Consider the following 15,853-nt stretch of genomic DNA (forward strand, 5'->3'; position numbering starts at 1 on the left):
AAGTAACCCAGACCCAAAAGGACATGCATGACATGTATCCGCTTATAAATGGATATTAAGCATAAATTACAGGATACCCATGCTACAATCCACAGACCCCCAAATGCTAAATAACAAGGAGGGCCCATGGGAGGATGCTTGAATCTCACTCAGAAGGGGAAATAAAATGGCTGGGAGAAAGGTTGGAGCAGGGAATGGGGAAGGGATCAGATGTATGGAAAGTGGTTGAGAGAGCGCCCGGAGAGTGAAGGGAAATCGGTGACTTGGAGGGCCAGGGTGGGAAGGGCATCTCTAGGATGTGCCAGAAACCTAGGATAGGGAAGACTCCAGGGAGTTTATGGGGGTGACTGTAGCTGAGACCTCTAGCAGTCTCGAACTTGGGGTGGTCATCTCCTGGAGCCAGGCAAGACTCCTAGAGGAAGAATAAGGACACCAACCCACTCACAAAGCCTTTGACCCAAAATCTGTCCTGCCTACAAGAAGTACAGGGACAAAAATGGAGCAGAGACTGAGGGAATGGCCAACCAATGACTGGTCCAACTTGAGACCTATTCCTGGGCAAAAACCTATCCCTGACACTGTTAATGATATTTTGCAATACTTGCAGACAGGAGCCTAGCATAAATGTCTTCTGAGAGGTTGTATCAACAACTGACTGAAACATATGCAGAGACCCACAATCAAACATTAGACAGAGCTCAGGGAGTCCTTTGGAAGAGTTGGGGGAAAGATTGAGGGACCCACAGGAGATAGGGAATCTACAAGAAGACCAGCAGTGTCAACTAACCTGGACCCTTGGGGGTTCCCAGACACTGAACCACCAACCAAAGAGCATAAATAGGCTGGACCTACCTCACCCCACATGCATATGTAGCAGAAGCACATAGTTTGATCTTCATGTGGGTCCTTTAACAACTGGAATGGGGGCTGTTCTGGACTGTTGCCTACCTATGAATCCTGTTGCCCTAACTGAGCTGCCTTGTCTGGCCTCAGTGGAAGAGGATACACCTAGTCCTGCAGTGACTTGATGTGCAGGGTGGGGTGGTACCCAGGGGGTCCTGCCCATTATCAGAAAAGGGGAGAGGAACATAGGGGTTGGAGCTATATGAGGAGGGACAGGGAGGTAGGGGAGTCTGCACTCTGGATGTAAAGTGAATAAATTAATGAATGGAAAAAAGGAAGAGTTATAGTATAGCATGATTAAGTATGACTATTGTACAAAGATTTAAGTGGCAAGAAAAACTTTAAATATTGAATATAAAATAATAGTAAAACAATACAGAAGTAAAATTATACATGTATGTGTGTATATAAAAGCATACACACATACTGAAAAAGAGAGAGAGCCTATGTGTGGTTTGTGTGTGTGTGTGTGTGTGTGTGTGTGTGTGTGTGTGTGTGTGTGTGNTGTGTGTGTGTGTGTGTGTGTGTGTGTGTGTGTGTGTGTGTGTGTGTGAATGCTCTGCCATATACAGGGGCTAGAGGACATCCTTGAGTGTGGTTTGATTCCCAGGCACCATCCAACTTGTTCCCAAGACAAGGTCTCTCGTTGGCCTGGGTCTGTCCAGTGAGTCAGACATCTGTCTCTCCTCCTCCCTGGGACTCCAAGAGTGTGTCACCATGCCTGATGCTTTTTGTTCTTGACCCTAGGTTCTCAAGCTCTCTACAGAGTAAGCTATCACAGTCTATGATATTCCAGTTCCCTAAAATAAATGGTATTGTTTTCCAAATCATGAATGCAGTGAATACAGTTCAGGAAAAAGAAGCCACATAGTCTGGTTAATTCTTAAGGGTTTGCAGATTTTCAGAGGTTATCTTGTGAGCATTTGCTCGATGTGACTGTCATTCTCTCAATAGCACCACATTCTAAGCCATGACTTGCCACAGAGAGCCCCATCAGACCCTGCGGTTGACTCCCCCATCAATATGATCGCCATCATGTCTTTGGTATCCAGCAATGACGAGTGGCCAGAAGAACTGCCTATGTTCTGTGTGTAGGACATTCTGCATCCCCAGGCTCAGAAATCCTGTATCATACTCTCACTGATCGCCTCCAGCATTTCCTACCCTGCAGCCTGTGGCCTCCCAGGGACAGCTGCTTTTCCTACAGAGCAGGCGCACTGCACGTATTCCTGCGGCAGACGTGGCAGCTGCTTGCTGGGTTTGCTTAGCCAACCTTGGGATGTCGACATGACAAACCTTTCCCAGAACTGATACAGAATCTGCAATTGTTGTTAGACTGTTTTGTAAAGACATTTTCTTCATTTACTTCCAAAGAAATGTCTCAATCTTTCAATTGTTGTCAGACCTACATCTATCTATCTATCTATCTATCTATCTATCTATCTATCTATCTATCTATCTATCTATCTATCTATCATCTATGTATATATAGATATATACCATATGTCATATATCTATCTATATACATATATATAGATATAGATATATGACATAGAGGCTATGAAGGAGGCATCAACTCTGACTTCCAAATCTTGGTCAGAATGACTGCAAAACTGGAGAGGAGTGTTTGAATGGGAATAAAGCATTGGGTGGCGCTGGTTTTGTTGTTCATTGTTTTTCCTTTCCTTTTCTTTTCTTTTGGAGGTGGGGTAGTTCAGGCTGGCCTCAGACTCTGTGTAGCTGAGGCTTGCCTAAACTTATGACCCTCCTCCTTACCCTCTCAGGCTAGGATTACAGATGACACATCAGCATGCTTGGTTTATGCTGTGACGTGCTGGAAACCAAACCCAGGGCTTTGTCCGTTCTAGCTAAGCACTCCACCAACGGAGCTACCCCCTACACCCAGCAGCATTGGCTCTGAAAGACACAGCAGTAGGTTTTGAGTATTTTATTAAACAGGCAAGCAGGGCTTCATGTACCTGTTTGATCTTTGAGTCTAGAGTTCCAAGTCAGACATTTTAAAGGAATAATTAACCCAGCAGGTGTTATTAGCTTGGATAGAATAGTGAGTCTTTGAAGGTTAGATTTGAATATATTCATATGGTTCAATGACTCATGTAAGAAATGAATTCAAGCCCCAGACTCCGAATAAAAGGCTACCCAGCTGCCCAGTTTCCACGTTTTACCATATCACACACTGTGTTACCCCACATCACACACCATGTTACCCCCACATCACACACCATGTTAACCCCACATCACATCACATACCGTGTTACCCCCTACATCACACACCATGTTACCCCCCACATCACACACCATGTTACCCCCCACATCACACACCATGTTACCCCCCACATCACACACCATGTTAACTCAGGACGTCTCTCTACTCTGCCCTTACTTGAGGGTGAAGGAGCTAAGGATGAAGAAACTGGGCTTTGGTAGAAGATCTCATCTCTGCTAAGTGACAGAAGCTCAAAAACGCAGGCCAACTGACCCGGATTGCAGAGATCGCTGGGAAGAAAACAGAGTTTAAGATGAGAGAATAAAGAGCTCAAGTTTGTGAGTTATTGTTTATTTATGTAGGAAGTTTAATGTCTCAAATATGAATATTTCTCAGTACATTAGGATATGAATACTGTGTTCCAGCCCTGAATTGGTGATGAGTGCAATATTTTGATCATCAGAACTCAATGAACTATCTCAGGATTGTCTGTCAGTCATCAGGACTCAGTGAGTGAGTGTCTCCGGTCATCCTGCCCTCACGATTCTGATGGGCACTGGTTTCCTTCTGGAGTCATGAACTGCACCTTGGGCACCATAAGGGAAGAATTATTCCTCCGGATGGAGTTGCTTCTCCTCATGGAGTTGTTTCTTCTCATGGAGTTGCGCTTCCTCAGAGAATTCTGGTGCGACAGTTCACTCTTTTGGAGCGTCTGAATCAGGATGGAAGGCTTCTCATCCAGCTCCCGGGCACTGCACCGTGGCGCAGCCACTCTCACAGTATTACCAAATTTAGAATAGTCCACAGAGTACACGCCCTCCTCCTCGGTCACAATTGACACGAAGCGGTGTCCCCACTGGATCTCCTCCGCAATGTAGGAGGTCCGCGCTTGCGTGGTGATGCCCGTGGTTTCTACCACGCCCTCGAGAATCACTATGACCTCCAGGTCTTGATTGGCAAGGTCAGTTGCTGAGATATCATACAGGGGGCTACGCTTATCAATCACATGGCAGATGATCAATGGGGCCACTAGGAAGATATTATTGCTCTCGATGGGATTATCAACAGGAATGTCCTGCTGATGAATAGGCACCACCTCCCCTTCTGGCGTTGTGGTTTTCTTGACCACCTGGATGCGCACCGAAGCGCTAATGATCATGCTCTTCCTCAGGTCACCCACCCGGAACATGAAGCACAGCTTGCCATTGCGGACCGCAATCACAGCATGGCGGCTGAAAATCAGCGTCTCTGCCCTTCTGTGGGCCTGCGCCGTTTTCATAAAGATGCAGCCCAACATGACCGCGTTGATGATCAGACCCACGATGTTCTGCAGAATCAAAACTGTGATGGCCAGAGGGCATTCCTCAGTCATCATTCTCCCTCCAAACCCAATGGTCACTTGAACCTCAATGGAGAAGAGAAACGCAGAAGTGAATGACCTGTAAGGACCAATATCAGAAATGATGTCAGGTCAGAGTGTGCGTGGTGAAGAGTCCAGGAGGAGCCATGCTTGCTACTACAGCCTGGCGATTCCGGAAAGACTAATTTTAAATACAAGCATCCTCCCTGCTTATCCCTCCCTCCCTCCTCCCTCCCACTACCTCCTGATGGCCTCCCTCTACCCCACCCCCACTCCTCTTCCTTTTCCCTTTGTACCTATGTATGTACCTCCAGATTTGTGAATACGATTTCACTAATGTTTCCTAGATCATATACCATGTGAAGACATTCATAAAATAAACAACTAAATATAAATTGTAGTATATATCATTTTTACCAAAGCCTAACTTACTTTCTGGAATTTTCTACCAGGTAGGTGTTTGTTATTTATCACCTCCTTGTGTTTGAGAGACTTGAGCTATGTGGAAGTTACTGAGTAATGGCTGAATGTTTTATTATTTATAGCTTCTAGAGTTATAGTCATTATCCAGTGATTGATTGTCCTGATTACAAAATTTAGTACAGTGGTAAAACATGGTATAAAATACATCATCCAGAAAACATTAGTATTTTAATAAGGAGAGTTATTTCTCCATTTGGAGAATAGAAAATTTTCATTGATTATATTGTTTTCCATGTGACCCAGAGAACTTGGAAACTATTAAAGGAGTTTCAAGTGCAGGGTAGCAAGGGACTCTGTCAAGACTATGTGTATATAATGACTACATCCATGAGTCCTGTCAGATCTGGCCTGCTGTTCTCAAAGGAGCAAGGGGGAAGAGCCGACCAGTGTCAGGATCTCCTTGGGAAAGTGTTTTGTGGTCGCACATCCCCTTCTCATCTTAGTGATTAGACAGGGCTTGGGGGGCTCCTCCTGGACCTGAGTGAGTCTCAGAAAGTCTCCTGGGTAATTCTGCTAATCTCTGGCTGAAAAGAATCACATTTTGTTATTAGCAAATTCTTTGCCTGACTGCATACCCAGTACTGCTGTGACTTCATCACAGCCCCTATTCCTGACACTCACCCCAATTCCACACTTCTTTAACTTCATAGGAGAGAAACCATATGTTACAGTCTGCCAAAATATTATCTATGAATGCCAGGCACAATGAGTGAACAAAATATTTGAACTTTGAGCACTCAATACACACTGCCCTCTGGCAGGAAGCCAGGAGTGTGAGTCTGTACACATCCGTCAGCTTCCAAGTGGGGGTAGGAAAGGAGCCTTTATCTCTGTTGTGGCTAAAAAGGGTTTGTGCAAAACTATAAGAACTGACTTCTGCCCTACCTACACACTCCCAGATATGTGGGAATGGACTGACAATCCCACAGACAGTAGAAATGGATCTCAGAAGAGGGCACACATATATAACACTAAGCTTTAATAATGGTTTGTATGTTAGAGAAGAGTCCAATATCTGTCCATGGCTTGGGAGATGGTTCATGCACTGTGTTATCATACTGTTTATCTTAAAATGGAATTCAATTTCTCTATCCAGTATAAGAGCCAATCTTATCTGGACACCTGTCTTGCTAAACAATCTCAAGTGAAAAAACAGCTTCCAATAGAGCAGGGCTGAGGGCCGGGCATCAGCTGAACAATAATGAGAAAAATAACATAGTTTCTATTTTCCGACTCACGTTGGAAAGTCAGCTGCACAAAGGAGAAAGTGAGCCACCCTGAAGTGAGAGCAACCAAGGGATGCTGGAAATACTGGTGGAGAGCATCTGAGAAGAAGGTGCTTCCATGATCTGCCTGACACCCAATTTATAAACGAATTGGCAATGTAAACAATTAGAATTATTGAGCATCTTTAAAGTTCTCTAGGAAGAGAATAAGCTTTAAATATGCTAAGGAGCAAGATTTAGAAACTGGCACTGTTACTTTGAGAAAGTCACCATTGCTTCACTGTAATGTTGACACCATTTCTCACCTCTCAACACCATTAGGAATGCATCTAGGAAATAAATGTTCTTCAGAATATCTTGTTTGGATAAGAAGTAACAAGAAGCAGATTTTAGGAACCAGTGAACCCTATAGAATTCTCTTCCTAGAAGACATCCTAGGAAGAATGATCTCTTTTGATGATATATATTTAAATTTACTGAGTTATTTCTCACGAATAGTGACAATAGATCATCTCAAGTAAAATTATTTTCAAGGTTGTCATGATCATTTTTCCTGCTTCTCTTTGTCAGGACCTTTTTTTCCCCCTGTTTACTGGAAACTTGTTTGAATATGAAGACCCTCAGCAGCTGTGTCTATGCCAGTAAGTCACTGAGAGACACAGTATTACAGTATCAAATCTCTTAAACACAGCTGAAGCATTTAAACCCAGAGAGGACTTTGTTCTCCGTGTCCCTAGTTTTCTGCTCGCCTGGGCTTCTTATTCTTATTATTGTTGAGGCGAAAGCTTGAGAAAAGAAAATCCTATCTGCCCAGTGGTAAAGCCATGGTCTTTCTAGTACATTGCTCTCTTGTAAAATCTGAGCTGGAATCTGTGTGTGGTCTAAGGTGATTTCTCTCCTCGGCATGCTGGCCTGGCGATTACTTGGCCAAGTGGAAGGGCGAGTAAGATCACAAGCTATGCTGTGCTCCGCTACTTTTATAGGATTCAGGACGACTGAAAGTCTCATTCCTGGCTGGATGGTGCTTCTTCAACCTTAGGAACTATGTGAATTTGGAAAACGATTCAGAAAATACCCTGGGAAAATTTTTCCAGTGTCATTACTGTTTTATTTTACTTATATCATTTTCACAATTGATATAATTTTTGTCTCCACTCAAAGAAACAAACTAAAAAGTTTGCCCCATTGCAGTGTTTGGGGCCTCATGGGAATAGAAAAAAGAACCATGGAAATGCAACGGGAGTTAGCTGACTTTGAAACATCCTTAAATGCAGAAGTCAAATTTAGGTAAAACCTAAAAGCTGTCTTGTCCTGTTCCGTTCCGTGGAAGCTTTGGAAACAGACCTCAATATGCACTTGCTGCTTATTCAACCCTGTTTGTGAAAACCTGGACTAATTTTCACTACAATTTTCTCTTCTAAATTGTAGAATAAGCTTTAATTTTTTAAATCTAAAACATTCTGTCAGATATGCTAAAATAACCCTTATAAAGAAGTGCTTTTATTTACTTCAGTTATTTTATTTTTAGTGTATTTTAAAATTAAGACTGCTTTACAGAAAAAAAAATATTTCTTGTATTTGCACAATGCTTTGGATTGACTGGGGATAGTTTCTGGTGCACATTGGACATCCTTGTGATGAAAATGAACTGTGGTTTTTTTTTTTTTTGGGAGTCAGGAATTCTTTGAACCCATCCAAGGTCAGCAGAAGAAGCAGTCGCACATTCTCAGAAATCTGTCGGTAAAACTACATTTACAAAGACGTTAATGTGCTAGCCTGAACCCTGCACCTCATATTTGCTTTTTGTTTCTGTACTGTCCAACGAAGACCCTTTATTTCACAATCGACTAGCTGAAAGAGCTTTTTATTTCTACGTTGCTGGTAACACCATTTCATTCTTACCTGACATTGGTCACACAGACAGCGGACTCCAGGCCACTCTTCTCCATGGTGCTTTTCTCCATGTAAGCGTAGATGTCCCCGTGGGCAAAGGCCACCAGCCACCACATGATAGCGAAGAGCAGCCAGCTGCAGAGGAAGGACATGGTGAAGATGACCAGCGTGTGACGCCACTTCAGGTCTACCAAGGTGGTGAAGATGTCCTGCAGGAAGCGACCTTGCTCTCGGATGTTCTTGTGTGCCAGGTTGCAGGCTCCGCTCTTGGCAATGAAGCGGGCTTTGGGGAGGCGGTCGCGGATGCGCGGCTTGCGCAGGTTCTCTGCTGCGATGCGCGCCAGCACATACTCCTCCGGGATGATGCTCTTCCTGGCCAACATCTTCCTTTCACCATAGCCCGCCTATGCACCTGCGCGAACCTGTGGCTCCTTTCCTCCACACGCGTCCTCCTAGACAAGAGAAACGCTTATTAAAAACTGTCAACTTCATTTCCTCGTCTCAGGTATCTGTACAAAGGGATGCAGTTTTACACACATATTAAATTAAAGATGTGATCAATATAAAAGAGAACCCACTTTGTGTCTGAGGTCTGGGATCCCAGAAAAAACTTTTGATCAGAACCAGAGGAACTCTCTCTCTCTCTCTCTCTCTCTCTCTCTCTCTCTCTCTCTCTCTCTCTCTCTCTCTCTCTCATCTCATCTCATCTCCCTGCTCACTCTTGGAAATAACCTCTATAAGCAAATCTTTAAGCATTTTCTGTATATCCAGAATTCTCTTGTGTCTCGGGATTAGTCAGGCAAGCCTGAGGACGAAAATTAAAGCCAAGTGGGTTCACCATCTACTTCCTAAACTATTTAGATAAAGTAGCAAGGATAAAAGGAAAGATGGAGGGATTCTTATTTTTAGTAGCAGCGAAGAAAACGGCTTCCTGCTCATTAAGAAAATATTAACTGTAATTAAAAGATACCAAACATTGCGTTTTCGAACTTGAAAATGATTGATATTAAATTGGAAGGAGATGCGTTTTAAAGGCAGCCCAGACTCCCCGCCCCTCCCTCTGGACCTATATACTATATACCGGAAAGTAATTTGCGACGTGGGGATTAGAGACACTGCTGAGGTCTGCAGTGAATTTGCAGAGCTGGGTACACCTTGGTTGTTTTGCTTTGGGCTGGGCTTGTAGCCCGCTTCCCCTGCTCTCCCCGGGAGGCGCAATGCAACTTACAGACTCGGGGTTGCGCGCCCGGCTGCGGCTGGAGCTCCGCACAGGGCGGGTTGGTCCCTGGCTCTCGCATCCCGGGAGCAGAGGCCTCCCGAAGTGCAGATCCGGGGGATGTTGGTCCTCCAGAACTGAGTTAAGACTCTAGAAGGTGCGATCCATAGTGCACGTGGGGAGGAGGGCTGGAGGATGAGGGTTGGGTTTGGTTTTCCCCCTCCTGCTGCTGGGCCACGGGGAGGGCGGGGTAGGAGCTGGGGGTAGAGGTGCTAGTGGCCTTGCTCCGCCAGCTCCTCAGCCGCCTAGCTGGGGCCAGACCTCCGAGCGAGCCGGGGAAAGTGGAGGCGGAGGCCAGTCCGGGGGAGGCAGGGAGTCGGCCAGAAGGGAGGGACCACCGGGGGAGGAGGCGCCAGCTGAGCCAGCTCGGTTCCCAGTAGCCCGGACTCCGCTGCCAGACCGGCACACACGTCTTTAAAAGGCTCGCTGCTCAGAGAACTTTCTGAGCCCAAGTTCACTGACGCAAAGAGATTTTAATTTATTATTTTTTAAAGTGTAACTTGAGGGGGGGGGTCACTGGGTTACTTCAGATGAAATAAAACCAGATAGAGAGAGTGTAGGTGTTTTGGGTGGGGTGAGCGTGGGATGAGGGTGGGGTCCCTGCCCGGAGCTTGTAAATCTATTCATGTTAGAATATAGAGGGGTGGGAGGGCTGAAATCCTTTCGAATAAGGATTTCACCAACAAAGACCAGTTTTCAGGCACTTAAAGACACACAAAAGAAACAAAAAGGGAAACAAAAACAGAGACTTACAACAAAAACTCCCCAAAATGGTCTCTTTCAATAAAGAAAATTTACACCCAGCAGGACGGCTAAATCCAGCGCCACACCTGCCTTCGGGGCAGGCAGGCGCAGTCGCTGCTCCGTTTTGACTCCTGGCTGCAGGTCTCTCCCTCCAGTCTAGATAATCAGAATGATAAAACTGCTCACTTGCGCACAAGAAAGATTATACAGTAAATGTCTTTCTATAGCTTTTGTGTGGGGGGGGGCAAATGTGCTTCTCCCCCCCCCCCGCCGGTCATCCTGTTTTTGGCGCTTGTATTAATGGAAACTTTAATTCTTGGAAATTTTACGTGTTTTCCAAGACTTGAGGGTCGGGAGTATACGAAGTGTAAACAACATGTTAATTTACTAGAAAGACCTAAAATTAGCCTTTAATGAAGGAAAATGACGAGCCCCCCCTTCCCCTTTTTCCATTGTGGGTAGATCTGCTTAACCCCTTGGATGCTGGAGGGCCTGTCCTGTCAGTGAGATTCTTTTTGCTTCCTTTGTTTTCTGCAGTAATTCATGTTGTAGCCTCATAGCAGCCATGCATACATTTGTGCTGTGAGTTCTGCCACTGAAATACAGTTTGAAGTGCACCTTGCAGTGCAGTTTACGGTCTATTAATATATAACACCAAAAACATTAAACTCGTTTTTTCAGAAGACAGGGTTTCACGTATTCTGAGTTGGCCTCAAACTTGCTGTGTCGCCTATGGTGACCCTGAACTTCTGATCCTCCTGCCATATCTTCCTTGTGCTGGGATCGCAGGTGTGTGCCATCATGTCTGGGGTTTGTTTTGTTTTAAAGAGTTTGTACATGCTAGACAACCACTCCACCAACTGAACTACTGGGCTACTCCTCTCTCCTTGTGTGATTTTATTGTTCCTTTGAAACAAGAGGTTGTTGTGAAACCCAGGCAGGCTTATAGCTTACTATATAGCCCAGACAGGACTCAAATTCAAGGCAGTCCTCCTGACTCAACCTCGTGAGTGCTGGGATTAAAGAATCAAATTGTTATGCCTGGTTATTAAACATCTAGCTTGTGTTTAGATAACTAGGGGTATATAAATATGTGTCAGTGTTGATGATCTTAAGAGATAGACAGTGCTGGTAGAGATGTGATGTTGCTAAGATCTGACACAATGAAGGAGGTAAATAAGATAGGAAAGGAGGGGCTGGAGAGATGACTCAGCAGTGAAGAGCACTGACTGCTCTTCCAGAGGACTAGGGTTCAATTCCCAGGACCCACAGGGTAGTTTACAAACTTGGGCAACTCCAGTTCCAGGGAATTTAATATCTACTTCTTACCTCTGTAGGCATCAGGCACGCACTGGGTGCAAAGACATACATACAGTCAAAAAACCCACAGAAAATAAAGGCTAAAGATGCTAAATGTTAAATAAAAAAAGATACAAAGCGTGCCGTGGTAATTGAGTTTGAAGCAGTGAAGACTCCGGTACTAGGGGAAGATTTGTGAATTGTTTGGTATCCAATCTAGTAGTTGAAAAACTTGATCTATTTGGAATATATTGAAAAGTAGGAGGTAAAAAAATGACATTCCATAGACAAGCAGACAGCCATGAAATGTGGGCAAGAGCCTTGGCACAGCAGAAATGAATCTAATCAACATCCAGGAAACACTGGTAAACCAGCAGGTGACAGGTGGAGTGTCATACTCCTTAGGCAGTCAGCTTCCTTAGCATGGACACAGTTGCTCATGTCAAGTGAGTATCTTCCAGGTTCTTTATAGGCACTATAAGCTATTATTTAGGAATAGTTTGCTGGTTACATTTCAATGTCAAGTTGACTGGATTTAAAACACCTAGAGGACACATCTATGGTTGTGGTTGTGAGCCAAGGAGGGGAGACTTATCTAGAGCATGGTTGGTATCTCAGCAGTTGGGATTCCAAAGCAAAGAAAGAAGAAAGGAGAATGTGAGCTGAGCACCAGAAGCCAGGTCCTCTGCTTCCTGGCCGCAGGTGCAGCGTGGGCAGCTGCCTGGAAGTCCTGTCATCTGTCTGTGATGGGCTGTGTTCCCTTCCCTAAGCCATAATCCCAAACCCCTCCCTCCACACAATGCTTCGTAGGTATTTCATCCCAGCAACATGAGAAAGAGTGAATACCGGGAGGTTTCTGAAGTTCTTACTCTCTAAAGAAATAAAGCTTGTCAGGTGCTGTCAGACACAGTTGTGCGTGTGTGCGTGTGTGTGTGTGTGTGTGTGTGTGTATGAGCACACGCGTGTGCGCGCGCGCGCGCGTGCGTGCATGCGTGTAAGGCTGATGTCTTTTTCAGTTGTCTGTTACTGTGATTACCAAATGGAGACTGGAGAGGCCCTGGAAAGGACTTCTGAGAGGCAGGGTGGGGCCTTTGTGTCTGATGACTTTTTGACTTGACTTGTGAGTTTTCAACTCTTAGGCATCAGGACTTAGAAAATCTTTCAGATGAGCACTCACGTCAACAGCAGGGATGACGGTTGGCCTAATTTCTTGGTGTGCTTCTTTATTCATGTCCTCATCTAAACCCCTTGGGGACATGCTGCTTTGGAATCAGCTTAATCAAACATTACATAAACTAGTAATCAAAACAGCATGTTAGAAACTCACTTTCAGAGTGTTATCATCAATCGAGAATGACAGGTTAACTCTTCACAGTTATCTGTTTTATGGAGTTCAGAAAATATTCCTTTTTGAACTAGGTGTGTGTGTGTGTGTGTGTGTGTGTGTTATGTATACACACATATAATAAGTATTTCTCTTCTTTTAATTATTTTGTCAAAGCGATCGATCAGAATTGAAAATTAAAAGAACTTATCTCCAACTTGTGCTTTCAACTCAAGACAGAGTGTGAGTCCAGAAAGCTGTGATGGGAGATGGTTAATGAAAGTCAATCCCTTTTATTTGCATCTAAGTGGGTAAAACAAACTCTGCTCTTTCCTATCATGCAGGAAAAAAAATAGGTTACATATGATGAAACGTAAGTGTTTATGAACAATCAGATTGACTCAGTCAGGATGTTGGCCTTCAACTAAGAAGACTAAAATCCAGTCCCTGGAACTTGTGTGAAAAGCATAGCAGTGCTGGTGTATATGTAATCCTAGCACTACAGTGTAAGAATCCCTGGGGTTGCTGGCCAGATAACCTAATCTACCCTAATCGGAGAGCTTCAGGCCAGTGAGTGACTGGTTCTCAAAAAACAATGTGAGCTCCACCTGAGGAAGTTATGTGAGGCAGACCTTGTACGTACGGGTACCCCCCGCCCCCGTACCCATATGGAGGTGAACAATTCAGGGAACCGAAGGCCTCCTGGGCAAGCTTTACAGAGGAAATAGCTTTTTGTACTTGAAGATTACCAACAAGAGCAGTGTAACTAACCACGGAGAGGAAAGATGAAGAAGACAGAGGTTGGCTACATCAGTGGTCCATCTGGCCCCTTCACTGACCTAGTGAGTAAGGATCGAGGGTCTGACTGTGGCTGTGACAAGCACCCAGTTAGAACTGAGTCATCTTCCTTGTGTTATTTACAAGCTTAGAGTAAAATAGCCTATCTAAACTAACCCGCTCAGTGAGTGGAAAGCCGTGGAAACTCAGAGTGTCGGTTCTCATGCCCAGTGTCTCCCCACTGTGCACTCTTTCTGAGGGATGGTTTCCTATCCATGGTCCACCTGCACGAGTTGCCTGGGGAAGTGGTTTTATGCTCCTCTGAGGGTTTGCTGGGCAAAGATAGAACGCGAATAAAATCCTTGACCACAAATTAAAGTGTCTTTAATGAGAAGGCACAAATTCTCCCAATAAGATGAAACAAAAGCATGTTATCCCAGAAAAAACGAGAAGTCTCAGACTTCCGAGAAGAGTGTTGTGGCCTGGATTCAGAATGAATGTGTCCTGCAAGAGTTTCCGCGCCCCAAACCTGGCCTCATATGTGACAGTGTGAGAGATGTGAAATACTTTGTGTGTGTATGTGTGGTGTGTATGCTGTGTGTGTACACATATATCTGCAAGTGCACATGTACATGGGTATGCTTGTGAGCGGAGATCAGAAGTTAATTTCAGGTGTTGTTTCACAGACTCGATTCACCTCTTTTTTTTGAGACCGGTCTCTCACTGGTCTGGAACACCAATTAGGCTAGACGAGCTGGCAAGCAAAGTCCGAGGATGCTTCAGTCTCAGCTTCCTCGCACCACGATTGCAGCCTGGCTTTTTATCTGGACACTGGGGCGTCTAACACAATCTGCATTGCAATTTCACCAACTGAGTCATCTCCCTAGGCTATGGGAGGATGGAAACTTTAAGAGGTGGGTAAGTTATGAAGATATAGCCTTCAGAAGATATTATTGTTGGCCATTTTTCTTAAAATTTTTATGGGTGTATAGTCATTGTACAAAGAGATGGGTCTCACAATGGCATATTCTCTTGCATCTCTCATATGCCTTGACCGCACTGCCCTCTTCCTACATCCCTGTCCTCTGAGTGAGAGAGCAGGTGGTATTTGACTTCTTGATTCTGTTTTATTTCACTCAGTATGGTGATCTCTAGTTCCATCCATTTTCTTACAAGTGACACAATGCCATTCTTCATAAAAATTTATCCTACTATTTTGCATGTGTGTGTGGGCTGGGCACACCTGACATGGCGTGATTGTGAAAGTCGGAGGAAAACTTTGGGGTCCCTCTACCCCGTGGGTCCTGGGGATTGAACTTGTTCCATCAGGTTTAAGGACAGGTGTCCTTTCCTGCTGAACTGTCTTATCACCCTAGTTCTTCCTCTGTAGGACTGGAGAAAATTTCACCTTGTGTGTGTAGTACGTCCATCCATCTGCTGACAGACACAAGGCTGGTCTTGAGGAATAAGTTAGTTCTCAAGAGAGTGGGATGTTATGTGTGAATCATTGGCTTCATGTTGCATGTGATCTCTGGCACATGATGCTCCCTTCCATGAGGTCCTCGCCACAGATGAGGACAGGAAGTATACTTGAGTTCCTCCTTTTAGTCGCTAAACCAAATAAAGCCTAACAAACCTCCTCTCCTTATAAAGTATCACATGGTAGTGTTTTGCTACAGGAACAGAAGAAGATGGACATATTCAAAGGCAGGAGAAGTTTTGCTGCGTTCAGTGCCTAGGATGGTGCCTGCCCTGTGATATGCTCTCATTAGGTGCTCTTACTGATATGTGAGAGTTGGTTTTGACCAAGAAGTCGGAGCAAGAAGTTATTATAGGAAGAGGGGCGATATGGCACCCACATTACCTTACTTAGTACCCAGCTCTCTTCCTAATTTAAAATAAGGTATCCACATCATTATCAGAGCTGAGTGTTAATTTTGTGACCTTACCTTCAGAGTATGGTGTAGAATCAGTAGTCATATTGATGCTTGTTCAGCTCTTAAATCTGGCTGATACCAGATACTGAAAAGGAACCAACCAAAACACTATTGCTGCAACAAGAACTCAGGTTTTCTATGTCTGTTTTATTGGACTTTTCCGTGTCACCAAGAGAAAAGTGGCTCCTTCTACAGAGGAGAGAGTGTCTGGGAGCCTTTTCTACACTGAAGCTGTAAAATGCTCTTTCTGAATAAAGCTGACAACCCACATCCTCAGTGAGGAAGAGATGCTGTCAGCTGCTGGTTCAGGACCTGAAGCTGGGGAGAGAGAGGAGGAAGAGAGTGAGAAAGGGAGAGAGAGAGAGAGAGAGAGAGAGAGAGAGAGAGAGAGAGAGAGAGAGAGA

General features: G+C 44.6%; 1 protein-coding gene across 1 annotated transcript; it reads right to left on the reverse strand.

Annotated features, from left to right (window-relative positions):
- Window positions 1-3,292: 3,292 nt before the first annotated feature.
- Window positions 3,293-9,578, reverse strand: Kcnj8 (potassium voltage-gated channel subfamily J member 8). The gene is made up of 3 exons (XM_021191008.2): window positions 9,321-9,578; window positions 8,102-8,544; window positions 3,293-4,569 (listed from the first exon to the last, which is right to left on the reverse strand). Exons 2-3 carry the CDS (start codon window positions 8,473-8,475, stop codon window positions 3,669-3,671), a joined length of 1,275 nt encoding a protein of 424 aa, XP_021046667.1. The 5' UTR covers window positions 8,476-8,544; window positions 9,321-9,578; the 3' UTR covers window positions 3,293-3,668.
- Between the last annotated feature and the right edge of the window lie 6,275 nt (window positions 9,579-15,853).

The sequence above is a fragment of the Mus pahari genome, chromosome 2 (assembly GCF_900095145.1).
Source record: "Mus pahari chromosome 2, PAHARI_EIJ_v1.1, whole genome shotgun sequence".
Lineage (NCBI taxonomy): Eukaryota > Metazoa > Chordata > Mammalia > Rodentia > Muridae > Mus > Mus pahari.